At 69.2% G+C, this 13,510-nt stretch overlaps 2 protein-coding genes across 5 annotated transcripts in view; both read right to left on the minus strand.

Moving 5' to 3' along the window:
• Window positions 1-116: 116 nt before the first annotated feature.
• The window catches only part of NR4A1 (nuclear receptor subfamily 4 group A member 1), an 81,008-nt gene continuing 67,614 nt past the window's right edge, over window positions 117-13,510 (minus strand). Inside the window, exons 2-8 of the mRNA XM_054177384.1 lie at window positions 5,299-5,356; window positions 2,101-2,900; window positions 1,718-1,847; window positions 1,468-1,619; window positions 1,180-1,382; window positions 905-1,083; window positions 117-812 (exon numbers count right to left, since the gene is read on the minus strand). Coding sequence (XP_054033359.1) covers window positions 556-812; window positions 905-1,083; window positions 1,180-1,382; window positions 1,468-1,619; window positions 1,718-1,847; window positions 2,101-2,898 — 1,719 coding nt within the window. The 5' untranslated portion in view covers window positions 2,899-2,900; window positions 5,299-5,356 and the 3' untranslated portion in view covers window positions 117-555. The remainder of the gene's footprint in view (window positions 813-904; window positions 1,084-1,179; window positions 1,383-1,467; window positions 1,620-1,717; window positions 1,848-2,100; window positions 2,901-5,298; window positions 5,357-13,510) is intronic.
• TAMALIN (trafficking regulator and scaffold protein tamalin) lies at window positions 9,253-13,104 on the minus strand. Of its 4 annotated transcripts, XM_054177421.1 has the most exons (8): window positions 12,955-13,104; window positions 11,290-11,339; window positions 10,812-10,866; window positions 10,320-10,422; window positions 10,146-10,239; window positions 9,986-10,052; window positions 9,818-9,884; window positions 9,253-9,739 (listed from the first exon to the last, which is right to left on the minus strand). In XM_054177421.1, the coding sequence occupies exons 1-8, from the start codon at window positions 13,102-13,104 to the stop codon at window positions 9,327-9,329; spliced, it is 999 nt and encodes a 332-aa protein (XP_054033396.1). In that variant the 3' UTR covers window positions 9,253-9,326. The 4 variants fall into 4 exon arrangements, with proteins under 4 accessions (XP_054033396.1, XP_054033399.1, XP_054033398.1 ...); XM_054177424.1 differs by lacking the exon at window positions 11,290-11,339 and having other exon boundaries at window positions 12,955-13,057; XM_054177423.1 differs by lacking the exon at window positions 11,290-11,339 and having other exon boundaries at window positions 10,320-10,401; window positions 10,812-10,947; window positions 12,955-13,029.

Consider the following 13,510-nt stretch of genomic DNA (forward strand, 5'->3'; position numbering starts at 1 on the left):
TCAGCCTACAGTAAATATAGAGGAGATTGCCCCGGGGGAGGGGGATAAGGGAGGGGGCGGTGCGGACGGACGGACACACAGACACGCGCGAGAGAAGCAGCCCCTGGCAGCGGCTCGCCGAGTACGTACAAGTTTATATACAGAAAGTGGCCAAAAGAGGGGGGAAAAAGGCAAAAAAATATATATATAAAGGGGAGGGGTGAGAGGCTGGGGAGGGGCCGGAGCCCCTTCCTTGCCCCTGTGCTCCCCCCGCTCTGTACAGGATCCGGCCGCTCGCTATTTACATCGGGGGCATTTTTACAGGGGAAAAGGGGGGAGCACAGCGCCAGCAATGCCCCCCCCCCCGGGAAAAAGGCACCAGGGCTGCTGCTGGGCATCTGCACTGGCACCACGAAGGCACAGGGGGGACTCGAGTGTCCCCAAGGGGACCCAGGTGTCCCTGGGCGTGATCCGAGCATCCCAGAGGGGGAGTCCCATGCATCCCAGGGAGGGTCCCAGCATCCCACGGGGGTCAGGGGCTGGCGCCAGCCCCCCGCCCCCCTCCCTTGCGGGGGCTCAGAAGGGCAGCGTGTCCATGAAGATCTTGTCGACGATGGGCGGTGGTGGCACCAGGTCCTCCAGCTTCAGGTAGAAGATGCGCTGGAGGCCCTGGGTGCAGAGGCTGCGCAGCTCGGGCAGTTTGCCCAGCAGCTTGGAGAGGCAGCCGGGACGGCCGGGCTCGGTCCCTGCCGCTGCCACATGGTCCTTCAGGCAGCCCACGATGCGGTTCTGCAGCTCCTCCACTCGCTTCGGCTCCTTCAGCCCGTGGCGGTCTGAGGTGGGGGACAAAGGAGTGAGGTCAGGGTGCCGGCTGCAAGGTGGGGGCAGGGAGAGTAGGGGGGGGTGGGAGCGGGAGGGGCCGCACCTGTGATGATGACGAGGGCAGCGAGGCAGGAGAAGGAGGGGACGTCGACGCTCATGCGGTGCAGGCTCTGAGAGAACTCCAGGATGGCATCGATCCACTCGCCGAAGCCTCGCACGCACTGGAGGCGGTGGAGCACCACCCCGTTGCAGAAGATGAGTTTCCCTTCCTCCGGCTTGGAGCTGTGGGCACAACCACGCGTCAGCCCCCACCCCCTCCCCGGCACAGCCCTGGGCTCCCCACAGCGACACGCCGTGCCGTGCCGTGCCAGGGCTCACCGATATGCCAGGCGCAGGATGAAGAGCTCGAGGAAGGCTGACTCCAGCAGCAGGTCCTGGTCCTCCTTGGGCAGCTCGGTGAAGCCCTGGATCTTCTCTGCCCACTTGCGGATGACGTCCATGGAGCCGGTGAGCAAATCGTAGAACTGCTGCACGTCCACCGAGTCCTCCTTCTCGAACTGGCACGGCACCGACTCCTGGAACTGCCGCGGGAACGGCGTCAGGGTCCAGCCCTGGCACAGCCCTGGCACAGCCCTGGGGGAGGCTGTGGGGTGGTCCTGGCCCTACCTTGGAGTAGTCGAGCTTGGTGGCGCTGGGGATGGAGTCGATGTGCGCCCGCACCAGGGAGGTGATGAGGCTGACGGGGGACGCGTCCGGGGTCTGCTTGGGCTTGGAGGGCAGCCGGCCTCGCCGCCCCTTCAGGCTGTCGGTCCGGACCACTGGCGGTGGGGGATATGCGATGAGCGTGTGTGTCCTCAGCAGGGTCCTCCCTGGCTCCTGCCGAGAACCCCCAGCCCCAGAACGGGGCCTCTCTTACCTTCTTTGACCATGCCGACGGCCAGGCACTTCTGGAAGCGGCAGAACTGGCAGCGGTTCCTCCGCCGCTTGTCCACCGGGCAGTCCTTGTTGGCCAGGCAGATGTATTTGGCGTTCTTCTGCACCGTGCGCTGCGGGCGGGGAAGGAGAGGCCCAGGCTCAACCCGGGGCACCGAACAAAAGCCCTTCTGTCCTCCCCTGCCCCCCGCTCCAGCCCGGCATCCGGCTCCGCGTCCGTGCTGGAGAGCTCCCGGGGCTGCACTCTCTGCCCTTGACCCTCCCCGAGGGTGACCCTCGGCATCCTCCCGCTGCCGCAAAGCGCTGCGGGAACATCCCGGCGGTGGGATGGGGTAGGTGTGTGTGTGTGTGTGTGGATCCCCGTACCTTGAAGAAGCCCTTGCAGCCCTCGCAGGTGCGCACTCCGTAGTGCTGGCAGGAAGCGTTGTCCCCGCAGACGGCGCAGCGACCCTCACCCGCCCCGGGGCTGCGCGTCTTGGTGGGGGCCAGCGCCGGCCCCTCCAACAGCGGCGAGGTGGGGGCCAGGGGGAGCCCGGCGAAGCCCCCGGGGGAGCCCTGGGCCAGTGCGAAGGCGTCCGTGTCCAGCAGCCGTGGGTCCAGGCGGGGCGAGGGGCCCGGATGCCCTTTTAGGGTTCCCGAGGGCCCACCGCGGCTGGATTCCGGGAGCCCAAGGGTGAAGAAGGGGGGCTGCGACCCACCGCCCTTGACGGGCTCAGCCCAGGGCCGCCCACCATCGTAGTTCGGCGGGGGCGAGTACGCCCCGAAGGAGCCCTCCCATCCCGGAGCCTGGGGAGGCTGGAAGCCCGGCGTGGCGGGCGAGGGGACGGAGCAGGGGCTGCCGTAACAGTCCGAGCCGCTGGAGGAGAGGGTCTCGTCCGGCTGCCCACCGAAGGCACCAGGGTAGCAGCCGTACACCTGGAAGTCCTCCAGTTTGAAGGTGGCGGAGGGCTGGCTGCCAGTCGGCAGCTGGTAGAGGAAGGCGTCGAACTCTCCGGCGTAGCCCTCCATGAAGGTGCTGAAGCTGGGCAGGGCAGGGGCGGCTGCCAGGTCTGCTCCGGCCACTTCCATAGGGAATCGCCCCCCCTCGGGGCTCAGCAGCTCGGTCGGGAAGCGCTCGCAGGGGCCGGTGCCCACCGTGCCGTACTGCGCCTGGATGCAGGGCATCTCTGCGGGGAGAGAGGGCTGTCAGAGGGCACACATGGCACCGGCACGGCTGGAGGACGGAGCCGGGGAGAGAACAGAAAGGGCTTCCCCCAGTACCGGACCCCCCGGAGCCGCTGGCTGCCCGGGGGTGGCCACGGCCATCCCCGGGAAAGGTCGCATCGCAGCCAATGGGCGCAAAGGACAATTCCCCAAACGCTGGCTTAGCAAAGCCGCCGAAAGGGAAGGAGCCAGGAATGCGGCCGTCGGATTCCCGAGTCCCGGGGCTGACTGGGGGAAGCCGAGGCCGGGGCTGACCCAGGGCTTTAGAATCCCTCCCCGTTCCTCCGCCACACCCCCACCCCCCCCCGCCCCCTACCCGTTTCGAAGCCCTTTGGAACAGCAAACGCAGCCAGACTCGGCGGCTTGGGGGGTGGGGGAGAGGAGCCCACCCGCCTCATCCCTGCAGCCCTCGTCCCCGGGGCACGGATCCGGGCCTCGCCTAAGAAGTGACAGCAGCCCCGGGTCCAGCTGAAAGCCAAGCCAAAGGTGACCCCGGTGGCAGGGCTCTCATGTAACCCATCCCGCAGACCTTTAAAGGTCACACCGAGCCTGGCCCCCGCAGCCCTGGCACCGCACCGCTGCCAGCTCACCCGCCGGCATCCCGGCTTCCCCCGGCCAAGTCCGTGCAGCTTTCACCGGTTCCCAGAAAGCCGATACGGCCCCGGGAACCCGGGTTTAAAAATACCCAGCGTGGATCCAGCCCTGGCACCCATCGGGTAGCACCAGCCCTCAGCCCATTCCTGGTGCCCCGCCGGGGTTTGTGCCTGTCCTCCGGGGACCAGGGCTGTACCAGGCTCAGATGGTGGCTTCGGAGGTGGGGACACGAGGCCGGGGGAGATGGCAGCGGGGAACACCGGCCCTGCCTGCATGCAAATCCCGGCTGCAAATCGCCGCCCGGGCTATGCAAAGCCTCGACCCTCCCCGTGGCCCTGGCATGGGCTTCGCCTGGCAGCAGCAGGCAGCGTCTGGCGCGGTCGCCGCTCCCGTATTCAAATGGCTTTTGCCTTCGCCCGCTGGCTGGTAGCTTTTGGGGGCCCCCTCCCATGGATCCCCCGAAGGACCGGCCACAAATTCCCGCAGCAGCCCCCGCGCTGCCCACGGCCTGGGCAGAAATCAGCAGATTCCTGCTTTGGAAGTGCAAGGCAGCTGCCCGTGACCAGGCCCGGAGGCCGCTGCCCGCCCGAGCTGGTGGCAGCCCCTGGCACCGGGCCTTGGGCCGCGGGCGGGCGAGAGCAGCCGGCAGCGCTGGGGAGGGTAGCGCTGCCCACCTCCTGCTAGCACCTGCTGCCCGCCCTCGCTGAAACGGAGCCGCTGCCAGGCCTGTGCTGGCAGCGGGGGCCTGGCCTGACCGGGGCTGCCTGAATGGCCATGCCCCCGAGGCTGCCCACACGGTGCTGCTGCATGGCAATGCCCCCGGGGCTGCCCACACGGTGCTGCTGCATGGCAATGCCCTCCAGTCCCGCCTGTGCACTCCTGCCCGCACTGTCATGCCCCCGGACTGAATGCGTGGTGCTGCCCACTCCGCTCTGCGCTGCACTGTTCGGGGGTGCCTTTGCCCCCCTTAGCCCCCGGGGACAGGGCTCTCCTTGGCTGTACCCGGACTGGGGACCACGGCTGGGGGCAGCCCCGAGAAGCGACTCCCTGTCCTGCACGGTTCCTCCCGGTGCCCGGTGTCGAGCTCTCCTCGGGACCCCCAGGCCGCCCTGCACCCCTCGCTCTGCCTCTCCCCGCCCCGTGCGCCTCCCCTCACGGCTCTCCTCGGTGCTGCCGGCCACCCCCGAGGCACACGCAGACCGTTCCCTCCCACCGCCCTCCTCCTCGGTGCCACCGGGACGCTAGACCCCATGGATTTTGTGGGTGTCCCACCGCCCCGAATTCTCGGTGCTACCGGGTCACCCGACCAGTCTCTCTCCGGTGCCGCCGGGACGCCCGACCCCATTCACTTTGCGGGACGTCCACCGACCCAAGTCCCGCCTCCGGTGCTACCGGGACGCCCGACCCATCTGCTTCTGGATCTACCGGGACTCCGGACCCGATAACCCACGTTGCCACCCGGGACGTCCGACCCCCAGCACTTTGCAGGATGCCCGCCGCGACTCGCCTCCGTTACCACCGGGATATCCCACTCTGTTCTCGGTGCCACCCGAAACATCCGAACCGTCCCCCTTGGTGCCACCCGGGATACTCACCCCTGAGTTCCCGGTGCCACCGGGACACCTAAGCTGGCTACCACCGTTGCCACCCAGAACACCTAAACCGATTCTCCCTGCTACCACCGGCACGCCCTCCCGGTGCCCACGGGAGCATCCCACTCTCCCTTGCCCCCCACCCCGTGCCCGGTCCCCACAAGCCGTCCCGTACCCGGGTGCCGGCGCGGCGGTGCTCCGGTTCCCGCTCCTCTCCCGCTGCCGCTGCCGCCGAGCGGGCTCCGCCGGGCTCCGGCCCCGCCACTACTTTCTCTTAAGCGCTCGGTGACGCGCGGGGCGGCGCGCGGGTCCGTGACGCACGGCGGGGCGGCTCCGGCGGGGGCGCGGCCGTGACGCACGCGGGGTTCCATTGACGCAACCGCGGCGCCCGAGCTAAAAATACCCGCACGGCCCCGGCTAAAAATAGAGCGGGAGCCCCCCGACCCCCCTCTCCCCCCCTCCCCCCGACACACACACCGGGGCTCCCGGAGAGGGGAGGCCCCCGGTGCCGGCACCAGGACGAGCGGCGGAGCCGGGACGGGGAGGGTCGGTGGCTGGGACCAGTATCCCGGTGCCCCCCATCGGTGCTGGAACTCTGGTGTCTCCTCGTTGCTAGCACTTCCAGTGCCCCCGTGGGTGCCCGTATATCTGGTGCCGCTAGCCCCCGACCCGCTCCGTGCTCCCACCCCCGGTACCCTCATCTCCGGTTCCCTCTTGGCGCGGTTATCCCCACTGTCGGTATCCCCGCTGCCCCCATTCTCCATGGCCACCATCGGTACCGGGAGCCCCGCTGTCTTCTCGTTGCTGGCACCCCGGTGCTGGCGCCTCCAGTGTCCCAGTGGTGTCTGTGTGACCGGTGCCGTTAACCCCGGTGCCCCCTCGGTGCGCCCACCCCCAGTAGTCCCATCTCCGGTGCCCTCTCCCTGTGGGTATTCCCGCCGCCCCCGTCGGTGCCAGCTGCTGGTACCCCAGTGCTGGGCACATCTTCTGGTGCCTCCACCTCCGGTCCCCCTTCAGTGCCCCATCCCCAGTGCGTGTCTCGGCGCCGTATCTCTGGTGTCGTTATCAGCGATATCTCCTCCATGTCCTCAGCCTCAGCGCCCCCTCAGTTCTGGGATCCCACACCTCCGGTGCCCCCATCCCCGGAACTCCCACACCGGGTGCCCCCTCGGTTCCGGTATCCCCAGTGCCGCTGTCCCCAGTGCTCTCCAGTATCCCCGGTGCCGTTGTATCTAGTGCCCATTTACGCCGGTATCTTCGGTGCTCAGTGTCCCTGGTGCCGGTACCCTCGGTTTCCATCCGCTCGGTGGCAGCCCCCGGCGGGACCTGGCGTCCCACCCCCCTTCCCCCCGCCTAGGTCCCCGCGGGGAGACCCTGGCCGGGGCGATGGAAAGAACGGCGGCTGCTGGCGAGCGCCCAGGGCCGGGAACGCCGCCCGCGGGCTGGAACGATGAGCTCAGACCGTGAGGGGCCGGAGAGAGGGCGAGGGATGGGCGGGGAAGGACCGGGTTCTTTGCCCCGGTATTCCCGCTCTGGACCCTCCGGTACCCGCTCTGGTGCCCTCTGGTACCCACTGCCGGGAGCGAAGCGAGGGTCTCGGGTTATCCGGTCCGCCGTTCACTGCTGTTCCCCGCCGGCTTGGCAGCCCGGTTAGTGCCACCCCAGCAGTGCCCCTCGCAGCGGCGGAACCCCCGGCACGGCCCCAGCAGGGGAGCGGAGCAACCCTAGAGGCGTTGCCGCCGTGCGCCGGCAGCCGGAGCCCCGCATCGGGAGCTTCGTGTCGGCCACCAGCCGAGCCCGGGTCCGGGGAATAGTTGCCGGGACCCCCGACCCAGCCCCGCGAGTTGGGGGGGAATCCCGCCACCGGAGGAAACCGGAGGTGCGGCCTCGGGAGCCCGAGGTGGGAACGGGGGTACCGGGGGTGGCGGCGCGGCGTCGGTGCCGTCACCTCCTCCTCCGGCTGTCCGTTACCTCGCTCCGGCCCCGGCTCCCTGCACCGCCCGCCCCGAGCGGGGGCCCCATGACGTCACACTTGGCCGCTGACGTCCCCGGGATCCCGCGGCATCACCGGGGCCGCCCCCGCGGGGATCCCCCGGGCTCGCCTGGGACCTGCCGGGGTCCCTGCAGCCTGCGACCGGTACAGGGCCTCGACCCGCGGCTGCAGCCCGTGCCAGCCCGGGGGTACGGCCAGGAATCGCCCGGGACAGGCTCGAGCCGAGTGCCCCGGAGCTGTCGGGAGTTACAAAGTCACCGGAGTCGAGGACCGTGGCCAGGCACAGCCCCCTCGCGCCCCCCGCCCGGTGACCGAGCCGATGGCAGCAGGAGGGTGACGCCGGCGGCCCCCGCACCGGGGATTAGCTGTACCCCGGGAGAGGCCACCGGGCCCTGCCGGCTCCGGGGGAGGAAACCCGAGCCCGGTCACCCCAGCAAGGCCACGCGGGTGGGCGGGGGGGAGCCCCGGCGTGCCGGATCCACCCTAAGACCCGGGTGAGGCCGTGGGGACACGGTGGGCACCAGCCAGCTGGCACTGGGACCTGGCTTTTTGAGGCTGGGTGGGCATCAGGGGATTGCAGGGTGCTCATGTGCCAGGTGAGGGTTGCCCACGGGCGCTGGGGGGTTTCGGGGTACTCACGGACTGAGCAGGTGTCAGTGGTTGCAGGGTGCCCACTGCCCGGGTGGTGATTGCTGGGTGCCCATGTCCGGCGCTGGCTCCCTGCCCCTCGCCTATATTTGTCGGTAATGACAGACTGCTCCGGGGCGTTCCCGGTCCGTACCCGGCAGCCTCGGCCCCACTGGCACTGCCTGCTTCAGCTGGTGCCATGCATGCCCCTGATGTCCAGTCGCCGCCTGCCCAGCCCCGGGCATATGCAGCCCCAGGTCCGGGCTAAATAAAGCTCAGCGTGGGGTGGCAGCTGCCGCGGCGGGGTCCCGTGATGGCCGTGACAGGGCCGGGGTGCCCCGAGCCTGGCAGCGCCGGCAGGCCTGGGAGCCAGACCATAAATGTCCAAGCACGGAGCCAGCCTGGCACGGGGACAAGGCAGGAGAGCGGTGGGAGCCAGGCAGGCCCACGCACAGGCATGCAGCACCCAGGCATGCGGCTTTGCAGCACGCACTTGACATGCACATGCAGCCCTGCATGCCCCCCGGCTTTTCATTCCCCAAACCGCCAGCAGACCCCCGGTGGGCTGCAGGAACTCGGGGTCCTGGGTGGGGTGTCCCTCACCACGCAATGGCCAGCCAAGGAGAGGCATGAGCCAGAGGGGAAACTGAGGCACAGAGCCTGGGTGCCTGCACTGAGGGCTTGTCCAAGGCCACCCCTGCGCACCCATAGGTGCTCCCTGCCGCAGTGGGTGGGGTGGCCGTGTCCCTCAAGGGCTCTGGATGCAGCTTTGGTGGGGGCTGGGGGGGCAAGAGCAGGGGGTCCCCAGCGCCTGCCTTGATCCCTGCAGGCGGAAGGGCTCAGGGTGGGACCAGCTTCCCGACAGCTGCAGGAGGAAACAGGGCAGGATGGGCCTGGCTGGGGCCCCGCAGCACCGGGACATGACCTACAGCACCGGGGGCTGCAGTAGGTGGGGGGGGACACAGGGGGTCCTGAGGAGCCCGTGCTGGGTCTGAGGTGACATTGGTCACACCAAAGCCTTCCTGTCCCGAGCCCTGCTGGCCGGTGGGAGGAGAAAGAGGCAATGCTGGACGCTGAGGGGAGCTGAAGCCCATGAGGGGGGAGAGGGGGGGCTCCTCCAGGAGACACAGCCCCCCGCAGCCAACCTTTCCCTGCCCCCAGGGGACTTTGTTGCCCCCCCAGTCACAGCCACACAGCGCTACAAAAAGTCTCTGTATTGGCGATTGCTGTGTGCCAGCGTGGTACAACCACCCCCGCGTGGGGCAGCAGGACCCCCACGGCCCCCCAGAGCTGGTGGGAGGCACACACGGGTGGGGTGGGGGGGTGCCCATGCCCCCCAGCGGAGGAGGGCAGCGATTCCTGAGATGCGCAGTGGCTTCATAAGCCCTCAGGGGCTCCCCTGTCCATCCCCTCAGTGCCACAACGCCCACGGCCTGGGGGGTCCGAGTCAGAACCCCCGGGGCTGACCCCGAGCTCCTTCCAGCGGCCTCCGGGGAGGGGGGGGGGGGGGGAGGGGGGAGGGACAGAGGCAGCCCCTCGCAATAAATAAATAAATAGGCCTGGGGGGGCCGCGGTGCCCCCGGCTAGAGGTGACTTTCCTCCTCCTCCAGCGCCCTGTTCAGTCCCGGGATGAACTTCAGCAGCCGCTGGCGGAAGCTGCTGTGTCTCCCTTTACGGGGGGCAGCCGCCCCCTCCCCGGGCTCCCCGGCCCGGGCCCACAGGCGCCCGGCAGCCCCCGGCCCCCCGGCACATTTGAGGCTGGCGCTGCGGGCCAGGGCTGGCCGGGGTCGCGGTGGGGGGGGTGCGGGGCACGCTTGGTCCCCGTCCTTGTCCTTGTCGCCGTCCAGGGAGTCGGTGGAGGCGAAGACGCAGGTCTGGTACAGGGACTCATCGCTGCCGCTGGCACGGGAGGAGCCGCCGGGCAGCCCCCCCTCCCCCAGGCACCACCGGATCGACTCCAGCGTGTCGTAGATGCTGGGGTCCTTGGCCACCACGCCTGGCGGGGGACACGGGGGAGTCAGGGGTGGTTGTGGGGTGCCCCAGCTCCCCCAGCACCCCCCAAGCCCGAACTCACCCCGCACCAGCCGCTGCTCCTGCACCATCAGCGAGCGGTACTCCCCCCACTTCTCGTAGAGCGTTTGCTGTGGGGAAGAGGACAGAGGCTGAGGACCCTCTTGGGGGTGTGTGTGGGTGTGTGTCCCCCCAGCCTTCCCTAACCGCTTCCTAGTGCCCCCCTCCTCACCTTCAGGTACTGCAGCCTGGCCTCCAACTCAGCCCTCCGGATGGAGGTCCCATAGAGAGTGTCGAGCCTGTGAGGCAGCAGCTGTTAGCTTGGGGGCCAGGGGCCTCTTGGGGGCCCCCCCCCAGACCCGCCCTGCACCCCCAGTCCCCCCGCAGCTCACCGGAGCATGTTGCCCGAGCTCTTGATGATCTCCACGATCTCACGGTGCCGGATGCCCTCCACATTGAGTCCGTTCACCCCCGTGATGGTGTCCCCTGGAGTGGGGGTGGAATGGGCTCAGGGATGCTGATCCCCATTACAGAGCCCCCCCCCGGCCCCCCAGGGCTGTGCTCACCAGCCTTGAGTCCTGCTGCCTCGGCCGGGCTCCCACCGTGCACCCTGCACACGAAGGTGAACATCTCCACACTGTTCTTGTCCTGGTGGTGCAGCCCATAGGTCTGAAAGGGGGGGTGGGGGGAGCACATGAGGGGTACAGAGACCCCTCCCCAGCCCTCCCCCCAGGCTCTTCACAAAGCAGCCAAGAGGCAGAACCTGCAGCAGCTAATTGCTGTCGGGTGACACACAGCAGCACCCTGGCTCTGGGGTTGCTGGGGGGGGACTCGCCCTGGATGGCTGCAAACCAAGCAGGGGGCCCCCCCCCCGGCCGCCCCCCACTGTCACAGCCAGGGGAGGCTTCAGCAACCAGGTGGCTGCTCTGCCACCGCTGAAAATAGAGCCTGGCTCAGTGACAATGTAAAAATACCCTGGATGCAAAGCAAGGTGCAGGCTAGAGGGCGGGGAGTGTGGCACGGTGGCACGGCATGGCACGGCACGGCTTGGCACCCACCTGGATCTCAAAGCCGAAGGTCTCTTCTGCCTTCTTCTCCAGCGTCACCACCCTCCTGGGGTACATGGGCATCAGGGGCAAGGCAGAATCCCTGGCACCCCCCACCCTGACTCGCCTGCCCAGCCCCTGGGCATGCCTCCAGTGAAGCCCTGCCTCAAGGTTGGGGTTTTCTGTGCTGGGCAGGACCGCAAGGACAGGAACTCCCCCACCCCCAGAATGGGAGCCCCCCAAGGTTAGCCCTGGCCAGAGCCCTGAAGCTTGTCCTGTGGGTGCCAAGCGGGGTCCCCAGGGGGTGTGGGGGATGTCAGGGGCCTCCAGAGAGCTCTGACCCCATTGCTGCTCTCTGTCATCTCTGGATCCTCCACAGAATCACCCCCAGCTCCTCCACGAGGTGTTTGGAGCAGAGGGGAGCATCGTCCTGGGACATGGACCCCAGCCCCATTCCCACATGTGTGTCCCCCCCCCCCAATCACCCTACCTGTGCTCCTCCGGGGACTGGCTCGGGGATGCCCACTTGAACCCTGCAGCCTGGGGCAGAGGGAGAAGATCAGCAGGGGGGACACCACCCCGGGGCATGTCCCCCAGCCACCCCCTCCTGGGACAGCAAAAACGGGGACAGAGCTGAACCCCCAAGGTGCACTGTGCCAAGCCAGCACCGAACCAGCACCCGGGTGCCCCCCATTGCCCCACGGTCCCCTCCCTCCCCGGGCCAGACTGGCATCCTGGGTGCCCCCACTGCCCCATGCCCCCCCTCCAGGCCAGCCTGGCATAAGGAAGCTTTCATCAGCGCTCAAAGCCATCCTCACATCTGCTCCGCGCTCGCCCCACGCTTTGACGTCAGCCTGCGCCGCGCCCCTGCCCCACGCCGCGCTCTGGGGGGGCGCCGGGCACAGAGGGGCCCTGTTGTGGTCACAAAGTCGGGTTTTTTTATCATGCAAAATCCTTCCCCCCCCTCCCCCCCGGCCCAAACAATGTCCCTGTTGTGGAGGGTGCCGAGGCGTGGGCGGGCGGAGGGACAGGCTGGGCACGGCAGGACCCTTGCTGCAGGGCAGGAGGTGACCTGGCTGTCCCCAGATGCCCCTCCGCGGCCACTGGGCTCCTGGCACGGCGTGGCTGGCATCGCCATGAGCTGGGCCTCGAGGGCAGCACATGGCCTGGCTTGGTCGCAGCCATGTGCCACCAGCTCCCTCTGCTCCGTGCCACGCAGGTGTCACCGGCCCCGCGGTTTGCCCACCCCAAGGGCATCTTCAGCGCAGAGCCGCCAGGGCCGGGCGCGTTCGCCGCACGGAAAGTTGCTGCCCCCGCAAGTCTCGGCGGCCGCGGGGAGGTGACGTGGGACGCCCCAGCCCCCTCGGGGACTCTCTGGCGGTGGCCTCAGCCGGGGAGCGGGAGCCAGGCCGCTGCATGTGACCCGGGCTGCGCCAGCACGGCCGCAAGAGTCACTTCTGCTCCGGATGTCGGTTCCGCTCTCGCTTCCCCCCCGACGCTCAGGAAGCAAGAGCGGGGCTGGGGGGGGGGGGGCATCAGGGCGGGGACAGCCTCGGTGCTACCGGAGAGAGGCTTTCCTGGGGGCATGGTGGAAGACGGTCCAGTGCCCTCCCAAGCTAAGCTCTAAGGGTACCTTGTGCCCTGTCCACCTGCCCTCGCCGTGGGGGCCCACGCCTGTCCCGGTGACACGGCCACGTCCAGCAGGGTAGGGGCTTATCTCTGTGCCCTGAAGGCTGCAGGGCAGGACGTGGGAGGAACGCGGACAGGACGTGAAGCTTGGAGGAGACACTGAGGCGGGATGGGGGCAGAGGCAGACAACACAGGAGCGGGACTGGGAGGCAGGGAAGATGCTGGAGCAGGATGGGACCAGGGTGGGAAGGTACCCGGGCAAGACGTCGGCACCAGGAGCGGCATGAGGAGGACACCGGGGCAGGACAAGAGCCCAGGAGAAGGCACTAGAACAGCCCCGCAGGGTTCGGGCACCGGCGGCCGCGCGGGACGGGGGCACCCCGCACCCCTGCTTCCCCCCAAGCTCGTTGCCGGTCGCGGCGCTGGGTCCCCACCGGCCCCGGTACATAAATCTGGACTGGGAGGCTGGGGGGCACCGGGGAGAGTCCCCCGCCCTCCCTACTCCCGGGGCTGCCGGCAGCCCTACCTTGCGCACCCGGGGCAGGGTGCCGCCGGCGGCCGCCAGTGCCCGGTAGACATCGGCGGGGCCGGTAGGCTCCGGTACCGGTGGAGCTGCCGCCGCATCCTCCTCATCCTCCTCCTTCGGCCGGAGCCGCCGCAGCCGCCGCAGGGTCATGGCCGGGCCGCGCCGCCCCGCGCCACGCTTTATGCGCCCGCGGGGGGCGGGGGCTCAGCGGGACACGCCCCAGCTCTAGCCAATCAGAGCAGGAGGTGAGTCCTGCCCCGCCCCCAATGCAACAGGCACCGCCCCCTTGAGCGTAATCCCCGCCCCGCAAGCCGGGGCCCGGGTCCTGCGCTGCCCTCCGCGGGGTTCGGAGTTGGGGGGTCCGGGGATGATGCTGAGAGGGTCTGGAGGGCAGCAGGGACCGGGGACGGCGCTGAGAGGTCTGGGGATGGCGCTGAGGGGTCTGGGGATGGTGCTGGGGGGCAGCAGAGACCTGAAGGCGGCAGAAGCCTAGGGGTGCAAGGGAGGGGATGCTGGAAGGTCACACCGAGGGGTACCAAGGAGAGGCTGCATCAGC

The sequence above is a fragment of the Dryobates pubescens genome, chromosome 40 (genome assembly GCF_014839835.1).
Source record: "Dryobates pubescens isolate bDryPub1 chromosome 40, bDryPub1.pri, whole genome shotgun sequence".
NCBI lineage: Eukaryota > Metazoa > Chordata > Aves > Piciformes > Picidae > Dryobates > Dryobates pubescens.